General features: G+C 33.1%; 2 protein-coding genes across 2 annotated transcripts in view; both read right to left on the bottom strand.

The window, feature by feature from the left end:
- Positions 1-17,534, bottom strand: part of LOC119833533 (serine-protein kinase ATM) — an 18,123-nt gene extending 589 nt beyond the window's left edge. Inside the window, exons 1-35 of the mRNA XM_038357623.1 lie at positions 16,977-17,534; positions 16,816-16,909; positions 16,335-16,499; positions 15,058-15,287; positions 14,143-14,241; positions 13,830-14,063; positions 13,490-13,623; positions 12,692-12,928; positions 11,416-12,527; positions 10,926-11,344; positions 10,390-10,848; positions 9,704-10,024; positions 9,045-9,607; positions 8,795-8,966; positions 8,474-8,711; positions 8,160-8,398; positions 7,737-8,008; positions 7,166-7,373; positions 6,622-6,910; positions 6,068-6,538; positions 5,779-5,980; positions 5,290-5,455; positions 5,102-5,208; positions 4,915-5,022; positions 4,607-4,839; positions 4,150-4,380; positions 3,514-3,678; positions 3,264-3,370; positions 3,062-3,178; positions 2,617-2,718; positions 2,047-2,234; positions 1,142-1,248; positions 931-1,045; positions 559-680; positions 8-55 (exon numbers count right to left, since the gene is read on the bottom strand). Coding sequence (XP_038213551.1) covers positions 8-55; positions 559-680; positions 931-1,045; positions 1,142-1,248; positions 2,047-2,234; positions 2,617-2,718; positions 3,062-3,178; positions 3,264-3,370; positions 3,514-3,678; positions 4,150-4,380; positions 4,607-4,839; positions 4,915-5,022; positions 5,102-5,208; positions 5,290-5,455; positions 5,779-5,980; positions 6,068-6,538; positions 6,622-6,910; positions 7,166-7,373; positions 7,737-8,008; positions 8,160-8,398; positions 8,474-8,711; positions 8,795-8,966; positions 9,045-9,607; positions 9,704-10,024; positions 10,390-10,848; positions 10,926-11,344; positions 11,416-12,527; positions 12,692-12,928; positions 13,490-13,623; positions 13,830-14,063; positions 14,143-14,241; positions 15,058-15,287; positions 16,335-16,499; positions 16,816-16,909; positions 16,977-17,177 — 8,275 coding nt within the window. The 5' untranslated portion in view covers positions 17,178-17,534. The remainder of the gene's footprint in view (positions 1-7; positions 56-558; positions 681-930; positions 1,046-1,141; positions 1,249-2,046; positions 2,235-2,616; positions 2,719-3,061; positions 3,179-3,263; positions 3,371-3,513; positions 3,679-4,149; positions 4,381-4,606; positions 4,840-4,914; positions 5,023-5,101; positions 5,209-5,289; positions 5,456-5,778; positions 5,981-6,067; positions 6,539-6,621; positions 6,911-7,165; positions 7,374-7,736; positions 8,009-8,159; positions 8,399-8,473; positions 8,712-8,794; positions 8,967-9,044; positions 9,608-9,703; positions 10,025-10,389; positions 10,849-10,925; positions 11,345-11,415; positions 12,528-12,691; positions 12,929-13,489; positions 13,624-13,829; positions 14,064-14,142; positions 14,242-15,057; positions 15,288-16,334; positions 16,500-16,815; positions 16,910-16,976) is intronic.
- Positions 17,535-18,103: 569 nt separating this feature from the next.
- On the bottom strand, positions 18,104-19,798 carry LOC119831533 (pyruvate kinase-like). The gene has a single exon (XM_038354943.1). The coding sequence runs from the start codon at positions 19,796-19,798 to the stop codon at positions 18,104-18,106; it is 1,695 nt and encodes a 564-aa protein (XP_038210871.1).

The following is a 19,798-nucleotide window of genomic DNA, read 5'->3' as shown; positions in this document are numbered from 1 at the left end:
CCCCCGCCGCCCCCGCCGCCCCCGCCGCCCCCGCTGCCCTCGCCCTGCTGCTCACCTACAATATTAAAACCTTTTAGATAACTTACAATAATATGGCTTTTTTAATTATTATCAGGGAAGAAATCTTCAAAACATACTCTGTCTATTGGGGTAAAAATAGAGCATGTGGAATTTACCCACCAAAACATCAGAGGTCAATCCCAAAGCGTATTAGAAGGAAAGAACTCTGAGACCTTCTATGGAACGAACCAGTGTCCCCACAGCAATATGCCAAACTATGTGGCTTCTCTTTCATTCACACATCTTTGATGGGCAATAATTTAGTTAATGATTGTTGTGATAAAGATGATATTATTATAATCAAACGTGTATTCTTTCATGCCAAGTTATGTACTCATGTATCTAGTTGATTTCTCTTCGTACACGTGTCTGCCCGTATGGTTCATAACGTCTGCGCGAGATTGATTGATCGAAAATTCCCCTTCATTTTCATTTACTACACAAAAAAAAAACCAATGAAAATCCAATGAAAACCTTCAAACCTCATATCTTACTAACCTGCATTCTTAGCTGCTGAGGGTACAATCCACAAATACAATGGATCACATAAAAGAACTTCGAGTATTGTCAATAGCGTTTCTTGGTTGTCACGAAGCAATTGTAATGTTTTTTCACAGCAACTGTATCCAAAAAATGTTATCAATGAAAATATATTTAATAAAACCTATAAGTTATTTTTTCGGGGCCTTAAAATAATTGACTCAATTATATTTGTCAATTTCAGCTTGAGATTAATTCGTTATAAAGTCAGTCTTGAGAAAATAATCTAGACAGACAGATGGACAATTATCAGAATAAGGGTCCCGTCTTCTTTCTTTGACGGTACCCTAAAAAAGGGGCATTCTGTAACTCAAAATGAACATAACTTACTTTCTAAATATTCCTTCAACACCACTACAACCGAATCCAGCTATAATATCTTGCGTTAAACGGAAAGGCACCGTTTCAGGTGTAGGTAAAGTTTTTCCTTGGTCGAAAGCAATACCTTTGAACATAAAAGCATTATATTTATATGATATATTCAAAGTATCAATTGTAATATTTAAAAATTATCATATTCATAGTAATGCATATTACTAACCAAAGTCAATATGTATTACTTCAGCAGTAGTTTTGTCAATCAATATATTCTGAACATGTCGGTCTCCCAGACCCATAATGTAACCAACCATAGACGACGTTGCAACGCTGTAATCAAATATCATATTTAATGGATACTTTATGTTGTTTCCAATCTTTGCGTTTTTTTTTTGTTGCATTTTAATAACACAGATTACATAATGAGCTATAAAATAAATAAATTGCCTGTTCATTTACGCTGAAATACTCAAAAAATACTCATATGCTACTAATTCAGTCTTGTATATTATTAACTCGGTGTTTACCTAATCAGTGGCTGATATAGTTTATTAGTACTACTACTTATTTTCTAGGTTAACCGTTTCCTTGACTTTGAGGTTGCTCAGAAGTGATGGCTATCTAGCAATAAGCTTTTTGTGAAAATTGATTTTATTTCATCACTGTGTCTAGATTAACTAATTTCTTATATGTACAATAAAGCATTATTAATTACAAATAAATATATATAAGGAAATGAAATTAAATGAAATGAAATATTCTTTATTGCACACAAAAACAATTAAATTAACAAAAAAATAGGAAATGTAGTGCAAAAAGTGGCTTTATTGCTCAATAGCAATTTCTTCCAAGCAACCCAAGTTAGGCGGAAGTGATAAAAAATTAAAGATCTGGAAGACAGTGTACACAATAAGAAGAGAAAGGACATAATACATAATAGAACAATGAAAGTACAAAATAAAAAAACATGCAAAAAACAAAAAAAAAATAAAAAAAAGAACAAAGCAAAGAAATGAAAATAAACACACAAAACCAAAATACAAACAAAAAAAAAAAAAAACAATGTACTTAAAATGTTTGCAAATAGTGATCTATAAGGTAAGGAAGATGATATAGAAAACGTGTTACCTTCTAGTATAAGCCAGTCGTCGTTCATACCATGTTACGGGATCGAGATAATGTTCCGTAAAGAAATAATGGAAAACCGGTTTGAACACCCTTAATATTTCGTTGAAAACTGCCAGCTTGTGCTTATTAGATCTTCTGTTTTCGTGGCATTCTTTCATTTTATTTCTAGCTATATTCGGATGAATGTCCTGAAGAAATAAAAATAAATTCGATTTAAAAATAACGGTGCTATGTTGAAACCTTAGACATATGATCATTTGAAAAGATATTAAAAAAATAATTAACAATTTATTTCTACTATATAAAAAAATAATAATAAACTCACACTACGAATTGAAAACTTTTCGTAGTTTTATGAGCATCGGCTAAATAGAAAGGATTACTGCGTCTTGCAGTCTACTCTAGTCTAGTCTACTAAGCCGCTAGTTTTAACAACTTTTTCACCAAGTAACATCGCCTAATGCCTCTACATACATAATATTGGTCTCAGACAAACCACTCCTATAAGCACTACAATAAACCAGCCAATAAACCAAAATGATTTGATATCGAGTGAATTTTGCGTATCACCTGAGGACGATACTGTTTGTGTGCTTGCATGAGATAGGAGCCGAGCGGCATCGTGCCCTCGCACCACTCCAGCACGCCGGAGCGACGGGACATCGCCACAACCTGTATGTTAAATATTTATTTGCCTATAAAGTAATATCTACACTTCAACACTGTATTGTGATTTTATTATTAGGTAGATAAATTAAGATCTAATTGTCCAAAAAAAAAAATATTTTATTTACTTTTTAATTATAATACTTTATTGTACAAAACAAAAGTAAAGTTAATCCAAAATAATAGCACAATGATATTTCGTACAAAAGGCGGCCTTATTGCTAGACAGCAATCTCTGCCAGTAGAAAATTATATAGTAACAAGAACTCTTTTCCCTTAGAGACTGAGATAGGAACATTTTATGTTTTCGGGAAATGTGTCAACAACACTTTAAGTAAACATTTGTTACCTTATAGGTGCGAATGAGCAATTTGTTATGGTACGTGACTGGGTTCTTTTCCAGCAACGTGTTTACTATGTTAAATACTTGTTGCATCACGGCGTCTTGTCTTAGATCATCTTCACCCTTTTAAATATAAAAACGTATTACGTAACTGCTGTTAGTATAAGGACACATTGACACAAGAAACATTTAGCGATAAGTTTGTTACCTTTATTAGGAGAATCCGTTTTTTCCCATCAGAGCGCCGACAAGATATCTTTTTGGGAAAATTTATACCGCCAACTAGTTCGTAATGATTTTCAAACGATGAGAGGCCTTAAAATAAACACTTACATCAGAAAATTTTTCAGTAACCATGTGAAGTAAATTATTAAAAAAAAATTGACATGTAAGAAGAATATACTAAAGCATATCATAGTAACTTTTTTTAATAATTTTTAATAATAGTTGTGACTTACTGAGAATGCCTGAGTAATCAAAATCTTTTCGTATGGCGATAGTGTCGATGGGCACCGGCGTGTTGTTTAAGTTACGGAGCTTGGATATGCCCTCTGTTTTAGGTATAGGTAAGGGTTTGCCAATCTCTTTCGCTGTCGGAACGGAATAGGCGAACCTGATGATAGCTAAAAATAATATGTTTGATTTTAAATTACAATTACTTCGATATTAAAGACATTTAAACGAATTTAAAACGCGGTGCGAATTTAAAACGGCTAAAATATATTCATTATATATTTTACCCCGCCGCTTCGAACACTTTATAACGAGTACGAGTTTAAAATCAGTTAAAAAGTCTCAAAAAAAAATACTCACGTAAAATCAAACACAAAAAATACAATAACATTAATTTTATATATATAATCTATGCTTCTTAACTAACATAATAAAGGGAAAAGTTTCGTACTCTAATTTGTATCGAAATAATCCACAATCCGCTTATAATCCGCTTATTGAATTATATAATTATTATATATTACCATGAATATAATATGGTATTTCTTGTTTAAATTTTTGTCAATTCTCAACTAATTCCGTAGTCAGTGGATCATACAAGTTATAAGTTTTTTTTTTTTTTAATTTCAATCACAACTCACCATCGCACAATACCTCCATCTGTTCTACTATAACACCGAGTTCTGGACTACGAGCTGCCAGGCCGTTGATTAGCTGTTCCGCAGCGATCACCCTGGGCTCCGGCGCCGAGATCGAAGCGCGTGATCCAGAAGATAACCCCATTTGGCCACGTAGTGTCACGTCTTTATCAGAGTTCTTCAAGTTAAATAGTATGGGCAGCGTGTGGTGTGGGTGTTCTATTGCACAACGAGCTGCAACATTTTATTACCAATTATAGAAATAGATGTTTTTTTTAAATTTAATTTGCCAGATAAAACCTCATGTGACTAGTCTTCCCGAATAATTTTGAAACACAGCGGAAAGGTTCAAGGACATTATAATTACACGACTCGAGGGAAAAACGCATTCCAAAAACAAAGGCATTAGCAGAATTTTACATTTTTAACAAAACTCGACACTGAATAAAAAAAAATTTACTTATTAAGTTCCTTAAATGGTTCGCGAACGGGGTGTCTTCTGAAGAAAGCCGAGGTGCGATCTGTGGCAGCACTGTAATGAACTTCCACGACGGTATCCCCTGTAAGAGCGTTCCCAAACGACCGGTCTCCTCGCAGTCCAAATCTATGTTGCTATTTTCAAACCATAGCGAAATTACTCTAAACACTGACAAATTGTTTTCATTGCTTTGTTCTAAAGACTGTAAATAATATCTGAAAAGCAAATTTTATTGAATTAGAAAATATCGCAATGTGAACATAGACCGTTGTTTTGAAACATTTACTTACCTCATGGCTAGATTTAAAAAGGTGTCCCTCTCCGCTCTCGTATTTGCAATATCTGCTTCATCCAAGTCTCTAAATGCATTATTCGCAATTAAGGCTCTTCTTTCATCTCTAGAAAATTAAATATCAAGTTGATGTACCTTTGTATTCACGATATATGAACACTAAAAACAGTTTTTAAGATTCATACCTTGTGAGGCTTAGTTGCGACGATTTCAAGGATTCCACGGTACCTTTTAAACTTTCTAAGCATTTCACTTTATTCTCGAAGGTGGTCGAATTCATGTATGAGACAACCTAAATTAGAATAAGATATTTATTTTATTCGAAGAAAATATTTTTTCATTTTTTTTATTTATTATTTCGAAATATACTTACTTGTTTATACTCTGCATCAGCAAATGTAGCAATATCATAATACACTTTGAGTCTTGTTTTGACATCGTCGCCTTCCTTTAGTACATTGAGACTTTTTTCTAGATATTTATTAATGATATCTCTCGCGTTCTCGCGTTTACACTCTCCCATCCACAAGCCATATTGCCTAAAATGATTTTTATGGATCACACACAGGTACATAGAGTAACTTTGAGATGAATAACTAGCTGCGCCCCGCGGTTTCCGTACCCGTATCCCATAGGAATATCGGGATAAAAAGTTACCTATATGTTATTGCAGTTGTCCAGCTATCTGCGTACAAAATTTCATTGCAATCGATTCAGTAGTTTTTGCGTTAAAGATTAACAAACACACACACATACTTACAAACTTTCGCATTTATAATATTAGTAGTAGGATAGAATTGTACGCAGATTTCATAGTCACAATAAGAAAAAAAAAACTTAAACACCCTATGCTTTTACATACCTTAAAGACATTGCAGTTAGCTTTGCATTATCAGATTCATCATATACATTACCGTGCAACAGAGATAGAGCTATATCTTTATGTCCCTTTTCCCACGATACCTTACTCTCTATAAGGGTAACCTCTTTCGAAGGGTGAAACCGTTTAACCATTGCCACTATTCGCTGAGCCATTTGTACCCTTTCATTAAGAAGAGCCAATTCTGTTTACAAAAAAAAATGTTGAAATGTATATGATTTATCACTATAATAACATAATGCTCTTGATTTCGCAAATAAATGTTACCTACCAGCATATTGTAGTTGTAAAGAATTAATGATCGTCGAATGGATTCCGTTATTTTCTACTGCATGCTGCAGGATTAAGCTCCGCTGTGATATCAGACCCTCCAGGTGTGTAAAATCTTTATACGGAGGCAACTTTTCAATACCCCAATCATCGATCAATTTTGTAAGCTTTTCCTTGCCGCATCGAACTGCGAAATAGTTTTCTATGTCGCGGAATAAATGCAAATTCGCCATAATATTATAAACACATTGTGAGTTCTCCATATTTAAATCGCGACACATCCTTGAAATAGTTAATTTCGCAGCGTTCAATGTTTGTTCAAATTTTGCAGGAAGCTCTTCAGATGGTTGTATATTAAGGCAATCTTTGAGGCACGCATATCTGTACATTTTTGTAAATGAATTTATATCATAAGTTGCAAGTTGAGATTTTGCTTCCAATTCCCGTGTGTCAACTATTGCAGTCCAATCACCTAAAATAAACTAGATTGTAATGTATATAATCCTTATATTTTCCAAAAAAAAGAAAAAAACTTAAGGTGAATTAAGTTCTTACCGAGATACGACAAGCAGTCGTATTTAATGTCGTCTAGATCCTCATTTTCGGGACAAGACTTAATGTACTGTAAAGCAAGATGGTGCATGCCAGATTTATGCAAGGATACAACGGTTCCGTATTGCAAGGCTCGATCCTGAGCTCCGTACGAAAGTGCAATATCGTGCAGGACCAATGAGTCTGCGAACTGCCCCGTGTTGATGAGATGCTTTCTTTTTTCCCCCTCGCTGGTGAGGTGAGCAGTACCGCAGCCCTCTACGGCATCCATTTCGCCAATGGACACGAAACACTAAAATAGTAGTATAATAGACGTCATACAAATGAAAATATATTTATTTAAAAACCACTTGATAGTGTACAACGCAATACATTTGGGAGCGCACTGCATGTTTTACACATGCTTATCTCAAATGCTTACAATCGCCCAAAACAATCGTATCGTATATCGTATCGTAGGCACTGAATGAAAAAATACCCAGAGATCTTGTACTATAAAAATATCCCGATTTGCAAATATGAGAAATAAGTTATACGTGATTCATACTCCTCTAAAAATCCTTTGTAGGTGGGATCCTCCGTCCAGCCTGCTTGTGGCATCAGGCGAGTCAGGCGGAACTCCGCCATTGGCGGCGGCAGCACCGAGCTCGCCGTAGTATATCGCGACCATGCTGCAGTCGGCAAGAGCCGCCGCCAGCGACACTTTCACGTAGTCTATATTCAAATAGTTCAAGCGGTCGACACAACGGGATTGCCTATTAGGAAAAAAATATAAAAAACAATCTCATATATAGAATTCTCGTGTCACAGTTATCGTTGCCATACTCCTCCAAAACGGCTTGACCGATTTTGATGAAATTTTTTGTGCTTATCCGGTATCTATGAGAATCGGCCAAAATCTATTTTTCATGCCCCTAAATGATAACGGTAAGGCAGAACAGCGTTTGCTGGGTGCAGCTAGTATTTGTATATTTGTTGCTATAAACGATAATAGTTAAAAAATTCTATCAACCTACTCGAACGCAAGAGAAGGAATGCAATATTTGTCGAGAGTAAGTATTTATGTTCAAAATGGCGTCCGCAAGTTATAAATATTTTTTTAATAACAATTTACAAACCTTGTTTTATAATGTTCCGCCTGCAGTCGTATAAAGTTTATAACATTTATGATATATTGAATAATATTTTTATGAGTATTGTCCAATAGGTTGGAAATGGTAGTACCAGCTGGAAGATGTAAATCTTCCACGCTTTCATCTTTAAAGATTATTTTCCAAATATATTGGAAGAACTGATTTATTTGCTCACTTATAACTTGAAATACTTTCTCTGAATTACAATCCAGCAAAAGTCCTAAAACAGCTGGCATGATCGTCGTACATACACTTGGCTGAAATCAAATGGAATTTTATTAGTGTTGACGGATAGTTCTCTTTTGGAATAACATGCACTTGATGAGGTGTGTCATTTTTATTTTAAATACAGATAATTTGGAAAGAAAGGATGGAAATTAGTAAAGTAACTTAGCGGGTATTTATCACCTTAGAATTACAAACGTCGCGCACAGCAGACGCACAATTATTCTGCGAAGCGATCACGTCCAAGAGGGCTGTTGTTATTCTCTCTATCCATTTTGTATGATCTTCATTTTGTTTCGGAACCCAAAAGTCTAGACGATTGTATCTATTGAATTTTGAGTCATCTATCCGATACACAGAGAAGATTTCGCTGGTTGTTGGTGACAGAGGTTCCAAAAGTTCTTTGTTAATTCCTTCCATATCTGTTAAAAAAATATCATAATAAGTAAAGTTTGTCACTTAATAGGAATAGAAGAATATAAAACTAGCATTTGTACCTAAAGCCAATTTTCCATCGCGGAATTTAAGGAGACGATTAATCGCTTTTGCTGTCCTGCTATTGACGGCAGGATCTTCATCAAAAAGCACTTCAGTAAGAGTCGTTAATACTATAAATGCAAAATATTCTTTTGGCGCTAATGTTACTGCCTTCTTTGTATCGGCGGGTACAGTCACTAAACTCTTTATATCATAGGTACAAAGTTCACTGAGGCAATTGCACGCTTGTATTATAATCTGAAAATGTTATATACAAAAACTGTATAATTGAAATAAAGTATATCATATTACCAGAGATACTCAAAAAGGTCGGCACCTACCTTATCATCATTTGATGTTATCAATATATTATTAAGTGAGTTAATTACGCAATGAACAAGACTCTTCAAACAGTCTTCCGAAAAACCTTTTATATTCAAATCTTTGATGAGGCCATTTACAAAATTGTTATTGGTCTTCAAGAATTGTCTCAAGTTCAACAAAATATCATGACTGCAAAGATAAATTTAAAACAATAAACGAAATTATTAACATTTGTATAAATTTTCTAAACAAAGAATACTGAAGTACCTCGGATAGGAAAGGTTCGTTATATATTTCTGCAGCATTATTTGAAATTGTTCCTTTGATGAGCATACATGGGTACCAATTTCATTTTTATACATAAGATCTATATAATCAACAACATGACCACGTTGAGAATTAATAAATTCGAGTAAATACGTTTCTAAGCTATTCGAAAATATAAAACCTGTTTCTTTCTTAATACTTAAGATTGCTAGAATTTTGGAAATAACAGATTTCTTTAAGGTATCCAATCTATCAGATGGATACTTCAAAACCTTTTCCATCATAACTTCCAATGAATGAACTAATATGTTTATTTCCTCTGATACTTTGGACTTAGCGATGGCATTTACAACACTATTACAAGCAAAGTTACACAAAACTGCATCTGATTGATTTCCCAGTATAATATTTTCAATGAAACTCGTATACGTATGCAAATAAATTGTTTTCATCTGTAGTATCTTCTCTTTGATAAAGTTGGCCCATAGCTTAAAAAGTATAGTAAGAATGATTAACGGTTGGTTTTCACAGAGATACTGCATTATATTGCCATCAATTAGTTCCTGAAATAAATTGTTTGAGATTTCATTCACCCATAACTAACCTATAGAATATGATAAAAATAATGAAGCGCATACATATAATTTAACTATACTCACGCCAAAATATCTTAAAACCGCATTAAAAACAGTTTTAGTATACGTAAATTGAGGTTTTTTTGTCATCAAATTCACTTGAAACTCAAGTTCAGCACTCTCTGGATCGAACATATGAAGGGCCGCCAAGCGAATTAACTCGCCCATGTGCTCTACAAACAAATTACTCCATTTCTCATTTTTTAGTATTTGCCTCGTAGATTGAAACATTCGATTTGCGTTTTCCAGTCGAACCTTGAAGTCTGATTGTTTTTGATCTTCCAATTTGTATTTTTCGGTAACAATATAAGGAAGGCAAAGTGAAATTATTGAACAGAAACATATCTGTAAAAGATTATTGTTATGAGATAATCCTTACTAATATTTTGAATATGTAATTGTTTATATATTTGTTTGTCCTTCTTTTACGTCGAAACGGAGCGATTTTATAGAACGATTTTTGTGTATGAAGATAGTTAGGGAAGTGATATAGGGTTACTTTTACCGCGGCAAAACATCCCATTGCTACGGGAAGATTCATTACGAAGTGTATTTGATTTACACCATTTTTTAGGTGGCGCTATTTGCAAAAACCCGACGACCAAACAAGTTTAGCCACGAGCGGAAACCTAATTCAGAATATACAAGTATTGTAGATATGAAGAGGCAAAAGAAAAAGATGAAATAAATATCTCATATACTTTACCTACCTCAATTATGTCCTCTAAAGATTTTCCTGATTTATTAACGACATATTTTGTGGCTTCACTCTTCTCAATGTATCCATTATTACGCCACAATATATCCATAGCAATTAGCCATTTCGAGTGTTTCTCAATAAAAGCATCGATGGATTTAAATCCTAATAAACTTAAAGGGATGTCTTGAAATCCTTCATTTTCTTTGAACCAATATTGAAGAATTCTTTTAATATTAGTATCGGCGTACTCTTCTAAGTAAATTCCCATGGATTTCTTTATAATGATATTTAAAACTTTCTTAATTATATGTTTACTTAGCCCTTTTTTCTTTTGAATATGGATCAACTCGAGAGCTATGTCATGAATCAGGTACGGTTTAATTTGCGACAAAGCTAGGAAACAGTGCGATACCGTCAATGTTCTATTAGTTGTTTCATCTTTAAGCACGGTTTCATTATTGTTTGATACCTGGAATGTTCGAAATTCTTTTATTTATTAGCTGTTATATCTGTTCGTATGAAATATACATATATAAGTACACTTACATTGATCACGAAGATATCCATAAGTGTGTTTGATATATTTTTGATATCAATGTTATTTCCACATGAACGTTTCATAAGGTAACAGCAATATATTCGCATATTGTGGATATTTCCTTTAAGCTGCTCAATTAAGACGTCTTGTAAGGAGTCATCAAGATCAATGTGATGTTTCTTATTAAGCTCTATAATACGGGCCACACATTCATAGACTAAAACCGCAACACTTGGAGGGTAGTACAATTTGGTACAGCGCTGCATGTAACTTCTAACCATGATAATGCAATTCTGCCGTAAAACGTGGTCATTTTTCAGCCAAACCTTATCGAGTAATTGTAATATAATTTGTAATATTCCTAAGCTTGCTTTGGAATTGCGGAATAAATTCCTGCACATGGTCTGCATAAGGCCTAAAACATTATCTGAAACATAAATCGTATTTACGTTTCTGATTCACAATTTAGGAAAACCACAATTATGACAACAACTTTACCAATAAACTTGCTATCCTTGTCAATTCTAATGATCATATTGATGCATTTAAAAGCGCACTCTACATCACAATGGGACTCAAATTTATAAACGTCTTCGTCCAGTATACACTTTATGAGTTCGTCCGTATAATCGTGATCATGTGAACAATAAGCCGCCAGAAAGTATATACAATGATGCCTCAAACCAGCAAGACTCAATTCAATATCATCTTCTGAATTAAATTCGTCCTCATCATTGGTAACTTCAGTTTTAAGAATTTCGTTGATACAATGGAAGGTATCTTCGTTTATACACGAACGAATAACGCTATCAAGAAAACAATTATAATCGTTTTCAAGGATACCTTGTAGGCATTTCAATAATGCTATTTTGTTCTTAATTTGATCAGATGATTTTAAAACACGTGTTAAATGAACAAATATTTTCTTTAAGCTCTCTATAAGTACAACATACAGTGACGAGGTCAACACATCTTCTTTGGTAAATATTTTATACTTAAGTAAAGATTTATAGAGAAGCAAAGTTAAGTGTATATATTTTCCAACATTGACTGGATTATCTTTACTTGCAATCATGGTGGTAAATTCGGATAATTTATCTCCTAAGTATTTAATAACCCAATCACTTACTTCTCGGCTCATTTCAGCTGTACCTATTGTTACCTCTTTATTTACTATTACCTTTTCATCGGTATCGATTTCAAAATCAAAAGTTCCAAATAGAATACTTTTCTCAATATTTTTAAATAAAATATCGTGAATACTATGAGAACATGTATCCAAAACTGTATGTGGAGCTAAAGGTAGGTTGTCGTCAGAAATTATTTGAACAAAAATTTCTTCAAGGTATATAACGTCTACATCATTGATATCAACATTTGTCAACCACGTGAAACACTTAAGTCTTTGTTCTATTTGACAGCAATTGCTGAAAAATCTATAATAAATAGAACTGAACGTTTTTAACGTATGATTATCAACAGGCATTCTCTTTTCAAAGTAGATTGTAAGAAGAGGCTGCACGTGCGTGTACTTAATAATGTCCAGTTTCAATAATGACAGTATAATCATATGTATCGATTCATGAGCAGCATTTTGTACGGCTGAGTTCCTGAAAAAAAAAACATTTTTTTTTGTAAAAAATGAACGATTCTCACAATGATTTTACTAGTACCATAAGTCAAAATGAAAAAGTGGAAAAATCATAAGCACAATATCTGCGTATTTATGGTTATTGGGCGTACCAGTTATATTTGTATAAACCGATCCACTTACCTCACACAAGTGTTCCATAAAGAGATGAAATCATTATGACTTGATCCATCGACTATTAATTTTCCATTAATTATAAAATAATGCAACACCTGGCATGTCATGTTACCAAAATCGCTCCATTTAAAAGCTTTACCGGTTTTAGATACTAAGATTTCAGATATGTTTAACAATTTCATAAAGTGGGATGGTGTTAAAGTATTTCCGAAATGTTTCACATACATGTGTATGATTGAGATCCTGAAAGAACACAGAATGAGTTTGCATCTTATCTAATTATTCAACATTTATGTCTATATGAATCTTATCATATTGCTGTATTGCATATTGATTCTATAGGTATCGGTGGTAAATATTAGATATTATATTTTGAAGATTGAAAAGCGCTCCTGAAAGAAGTCTAGTTGAATGAATAAATTTGAGTTTATGTATTAAGTAACGCTACTACTACGGCTGCTCCTCAAAAACCGATAAAACTCATTGAGTGATAAAAATTGCTCATAACACCTTCTGATCACAGTAATAGATCCACATCGCGAAATTTGTGTTATAGCTGTAATGAAAATACTCACTACGCGTTAAGGCAATCCTAGTGAGATAGTATAACATATAAAAATGTATATATTGTCGGATATCAATTACGTTTCATATCCGACATCCGAATGTGTCGGATATATTGTGTTGAATAAATAATTTATTGTCATTTAAGATACAGATGTCGCTTTTCATAACTTGTCGAAATTCTTTTAGCTAACGAATCCATTGAAAAGTCCGTTATATTAATAATAAATTAAAAGTTACCATGTTTCAGAATTCTGATGAAGCTCTTCCAATAAATCCAAAAAAGATTTTTTATTATCAAAACTTAACTTCTGCTTCTTAGCCGAGTTTTCAGCAATTTCTTCAACAACATCAGTACTATCTTCATTGAAAATCTGAAAGAGATTTGAGACTGAGACTATGAATTAAGAATAGAGCTCATCACTGACATGAAAGACTAAATAACTTTATAAGACTAAATAACTATACAATTTGATATGGACCCTCTCCCCTTCCTGCCTCCTTTCTCCTAACTACACAATATCACTTATCTATCAAATTGCCCTGTAAAATGTGAAGATGCCATTTATAATTTACATACCTGATAATATGTTATTGCTGCTAAATAAGAAAAATTGTCAACATGTGTCTGTGAACTGTTGTGTTTTAAATTTTTTTGCACATTGTTTATTTCAAGGCAAATAATTTCTAATATGCTGTGCACATGTTTATTCCAAATTTCCCAATTGTGTGCCATACTGCCTTGTTCTTTTTGCAATCTACCCATAGGATGATGAATGACAAATGCAATTTGCAATACTTTAAATAATAAAGACTGGAAGAAAACATTGATTTAATGGAAGGCAAATGCAATGAAGCAAATTCAAATACATAAATTATCACTTATACTTTACCTTTTTCTTAGCATCCATACTGTGATCATATATCTTAAATATTAAAGGTAAAAGTGTTTCTGAAAATTCGCAAATGTATAGGCGACATTCTGAAGCTAACTGAAATTTGAAACATAATACTTTCACTTTCTAAAGATATAATAAATAATTATTTCCAAATAAAAAATTTAAATATACTCAGATCAGATTAGAATGTTTCTAATGCCTGTTTAAAAAGAAAATATACTATATAACTGTTTGAGTTATAATTTACAGTGTACAGTGAATAGGATGGATGGAGACTAAATTTATGATATTGAACAAAAAATTTATCAGCTTTAAAAAGTAAGAAGTAATGTCTAGTTGAAGTTAGTAGCCCAAAACAAGCAAAACATTTTCTAACCACCAACTTAATTTTTTTACTTTTTGTAGCAGGTTTAATTTTTTGGTAAAGTAATAGTGTTTTATTTTTTGTGGCAAATTTTAGAGCCTGGTTTCCTTTTCCAGGAACATCTCCTTTCGATTAAAAAAAACCATAAAAATCCGTTCATAAACAGCCATGATGTTTAGAAAAAATTTATGGACGAATTGAGAAACTTGCTTTTTTAAAGTCGGTTAATAAGTCTTAGTCTGGCAGAGGCAAAAAAGTTACCAATGGGAATTTGAAAATGTATTACCCCAGATTAATTTATGTGAAGGATATAAGCAATCACACTTAATATCTCTATATACATATTATATAGAATTGGCATGTCACAATGTTAGTGACCATACTTTTCCGAAACAGCTGGGCCTATTTTTATGAAATTTTATGTAGGGTAGATCTGAGAATCGGCCAACATTATTTTTTATACCACTAAATGATAATAGTGAAGCAAGACAGTGTTTGCCGGCTAGTAACTTATAAATTATATTAGAATAACAAATTATTATTACCAATTCCATCAACAATAAAACAGTTTTCAAGACTAACTCCTGCACTATTTTATCATGTATAACATTTCGAAAACAAGTTTTAATATCTGGCAAAGCATCTCTGAGACAAACTAAAAACTGACTGGAATTACTAGCATTTTGTACTACTAGCAATAAAAACTTGAACTTGGTCAAGTTATCTAATTCTGAAAATTTTGTGAGACAAGTTGTTACAGATATGTCCAGCAAATCTAAAACAAAAAAAAAAAACAATTAATACGGGATTAGCAGTTGATTGAAGCGACTGTGTTGAATAACGCCAAATAATAGGCTTACTTTATTGAAACTTCAATCTTTACCAGTGTATGACTTAGGCTACTGTTTAAATGCTACTGACTTAAAAATAATGTAAAAGCGGCGGGGAAACAATGAGGACACATACATAGACAAACAGCTTCAAGCAGCTAATTATTTTTATTATTTGCATATGCGTGTCCCTACTCTATTCCCCCCTTTAAAAAAAAAAAATACAGTTTTACACTTTACGCAGTCATACTATTGACATACTATAAACAACAACTCTCAATCGCCTATTAAAAGGTCATCAAAAAATGTCTGAGCTATATTGTATATAATGTCAAAGTCTAGTATCACTAATTTAAAAACTCGGCCTAACGCATGCCTTTGCAGAGTTTTGCTTTGGACATTATTTGAGTGTGCTTGTGAGTCAAGTTCTTTATTATAAGCCTATAAATCTAAATAATTATAGTTAAATATTATAGATAATAAATTATTCACATATTACATTATATACTACTATTGCTTGTTACTAATATTATATATACTACTAATATTGTTCATATCAAATAAAATAAGATCAGGGAACATTTATGAAATGCAGCAAGCTTATAAAACTTTTGTAACATAACATACAGAGGATGTAAAGAGTGCAATACAGTTAGACATACAGAGGTAAAAAAATTTGCAAAAGTTATGTGTGTCTAAATCTACTATGCAAACTAGAATAAACCAGTCTAGTTAAATTTGCTTTTATTAAGTCAGTGAAAGAAAGAACTGGGAAGGGTAAGGAAAAGGATATAGGTCTCCGGCCTCCCCATTCGCCATACAAAACACAATAGCATACTTTTATTTCATGCTGGTTTTCTGTGGGGGCATGGTACTGTACCCCAGTGCGAGCTGGCCCAATTCGTGCCGAAGAGTATTCAAATCCCACATTTAAAATATTCATTGCGTAATTTGATTAAAGCTAAATCATATCATATAACTTGAGAACTTACTTTCCCACATTTCTGGAGTGATATATCCGATGAAATAATCATTATTTAGTATGTGTTTATATAGAACATTGAAATATGCATCACCTATAGCTTTACGGAGACGAGTATCATTGAAAACATTGAAACATGCATCCATTAAAACATCACATTTTATATGTGCCCCACCTGGAAAATATTTATTATTACTTCTCATGAGAAGAAAAATCTCTTGAGATGTGGGTGGGTAAAGTGAGTAATTTAGATGAGAACAAAATAAATAATTCTGTCTGCCTTATCCTCTAGACATAATCCCAAGGACAAAAAAAATAATTACAATTTTCTTGATTATTTATTAGTTGCATATTAGTAATTGCATACAAACATTTATGAACATTAATTAGATAGATGAAAATTTTAATTCAAATGAAAAAGTGTGTAAATATCAATAGATAGAAGAAGAATATATTGAATTTTTACCAATTAGAAATTTTACATTTGTTACCTTTGTTTGAACCAGAAACACATAAATTAAGAAGACTTGTAGCAATTCCAACTACAACAGAGAAGTTTTTGTTTGTTTCAAACTTTTCAGTTTCCTAAAAATGAGTAATTGAACATTAATAATTGTAATGTTTAATTAGTTAAAAGAATAATTTCACCTACCTTAAGAATATAATCATTAATATCACCAAATAGATGATTCCAGGTATAACCAGACTTTTTCAATGTATTTTCATTCAGTAAACTGGGAACAGCTGTTCTGCTTAGCATATCTTTTAACGTTTCCGCGCTTTTCTTCCTCTCAGTAGCCCGAATAGATTGAAGATTAGAGCATATTTCTCGAAGCGATAATTCTAAAGCCATATTTATTTATGTATAGTTAAAGAAATGTATCAAATAAGATAATATTAGTCGTTAAAATTTCTAAATATTTATATGTCCATTTTCAAAATGTTTAATTATAAAATTCTTCTTTCGACCTGGATTGTCATTATTTATCCAAAATTGTTGTAAAATACATTCTCACTAAAACTCTTAAATACAAAAATCTAAATGTAACAAACACAACTAAGTTGAGGGTTTAGTTTGAAATTGAATTTTGAATTTGAAACTTGAAAGGAAAACAACTCTCGATTTGACAGACAAAATAATGACATCAAAGAGTAGATTATTAGACATGGAAAATGTCATAGTCCATGGATATTTGGAATTTAATGTTTGTTATCTGTGGTAGATAACAAAGGCCGAAGAAACCGCCACTAAAGACGACTAGAGTCAAATCCATAGATTATATACTGGTATAGATTGGCTCGTCAAATCTAGAACTCGTGCTCTAAAAATGTCCGTAGACGAAAAAAAACTGTCGCGGTCTGGATACGACCCGCTCGTGGCAACGTAATGTTGCCAGTTATTATTTAACTTTTATGCCCAGAGTTGGGGAAAAAAGATATGAAGAAGGTTTTAATAGAAGATACGGCTTCAGATGGTTTGTGTTAATTAAAGCAATCAAAAAACGGATATCTCTTTTATTTGCGTGCTGTTTCATATCTTTTGTTTCACTATTTATTTCCTAATATCATTGGTGCATACAGTTTCGGATCGGACTAAAATGAAACGCAAATTACTAGAATCTTTTCTAACTTGTTCTAATCACTAAGAAATCTATAGGCACTTTACCTTACCGTAACCTTTGGATACTACGACGATAAAAAAATCCAGGAATAAGTTGACAAAACAAACACATTTTGTTTTATTACAATAATTATAAAATCGCTATATAAACTAAATTTTCATTCCACGCATACAGTATCTCGAGCACTTGCATAAAGCAATTTTATATTGTCACAATATCCAGCACCACGTCTTGATCCTGTTACTACAACATATGGATCTCCGGCACGTAATAATCTCTTTGCTTTACAGTAATCAAGAGCAGCGTGAATTCGAGAATCCACTTCGGAACACCATGTGTTCTTAGCTACTTCAAAATAATGCATGGCTCGAACACCTCGCCAAAATCGTAACTGTCGAGCAGTATGACATGCTCTTGTTACTGCTAATATAGGACACGTAGGTTTAGCATGAGAAAGAATTTTTGCGGTACGTCCAGAGTTTGTTAAACAAATTATTACAACAGCACGAGAACGCATAGCAAGTTCTACGGCAGTGACACCTATTGCTTTTGTGGGCTCTTCAAGAGAAACTTGCATGAGGTCAGTTATTCCATATACTTTAGGATGCCAAATAATATTCTCCGCATGTCTACATATAACTGCAGCGGCTGCTACACAATGCTCAGCCATTTTAACAGAATCGTAACTTTGTACTAATTTCTTTAACGGAGAGTCATAATGCAATTCTAGTGCAAGAACGTCAGCTCCATCTAATACTAAATTTGCGATATCATTTACGCATAGTGTCGGAATTTGTTCGTTTAAAACCGCCTTGAATATGCATGGTTTACCAACATAATTACATTTCGCTAAAATTGATTTTTGGGCGATAAATATTTTTTCTACTGGTAAATCTGTACTTAAAACACATCTATCTACATATAAACCATCAGCTTCAGCCAGTAAATTATCAGCATTGTCAAAACCTAAAACAGACTCAATACATGCAAAAACAAGTATATGTTTTCCCTTTTCTGATAAACTTTCTCTTACCGCGCGAATGTCCTGCGGATTTTGTGCGTTTGGTACTAAAATACCATCGATATCAGATCCTATGGCAAAAGCAATTTGTTCTTCCATATGTTCAAATGGCTGCTCTAAAGAATCACTATAAGTAATGGATTCCTGAGATTTGTTTCCTTTTTTAAAATCTATTTCATGTGGAACTTTAGAAATATGAACTGCCATTTTAGCACCTACCATACCATTTGTAGCGATTTTGCATTCAACTGAGTCATCGCCAACTTCTTCGATTACGAGCTTTATTTTACCGGAGGTTAAACTATCAATAAATATGCAATCGCCCTTTTGTAAATCGGTCAAATGATCATAACCAACAAACAAGCAGTCTACAGTACCGCACTCTCGCCAACTGGTGTCAATTGTTAATCTAATCATTTCTTGTTCTTTCAACTCAATAGTAGTTTGCGGTCCTCCTTTCAGTTCTCCAGTAATAATTTCTGGTCCTCTTACATCAACAAGAAGCGCTAAAGGATAGACGTATTCTAATTCAGCACTATAATTGTATACAGCTTGTCTTATACTTTGTATGATTTGTCCACAAGCATCAGGCTCTAAGTCACGCATGTTTAAGCGAGCAACAGTCATTCCAGCAGCAATCAAGCGTTGTATGGTGGCAGGTTCTTTGTTATTTATACCTATTTCGCACATAAGACCCGTTTGCAGTTCTTCGCAAGGGCTCTCATGAATATTTATCTTACAATAATGTTTTAGTAAGGTGGATTCGATTGGGCGCTCTTTTTCTCTAAACGACGGTAATGCTTCTAAAGGTAGGTGCCAGGGCAGCGCCAT

The sequence above is a fragment of the Zerene cesonia genome, chromosome 1 (assembly GCF_012273895.1).
Source record: "Zerene cesonia ecotype Mississippi chromosome 1, Zerene_cesonia_1.1, whole genome shotgun sequence".
Lineage (NCBI taxonomy): Eukaryota > Metazoa > Arthropoda > Insecta > Lepidoptera > Pieridae > Zerene > Zerene cesonia.
The sequence above is the reverse complement of the archived record's forward strand: the minus strand, read 5'-3'. Positions and strand labels throughout refer to the sequence as shown.

Coding starts and splice junctions, on each gene's coding strand:
- LOC119831533 (XM_038354943.1), bottom strand. CDS start 19,798: ATGGCGCTGCCCTGGCACCTACCTTTAGAAGCATTACCGTCGTTTAGA.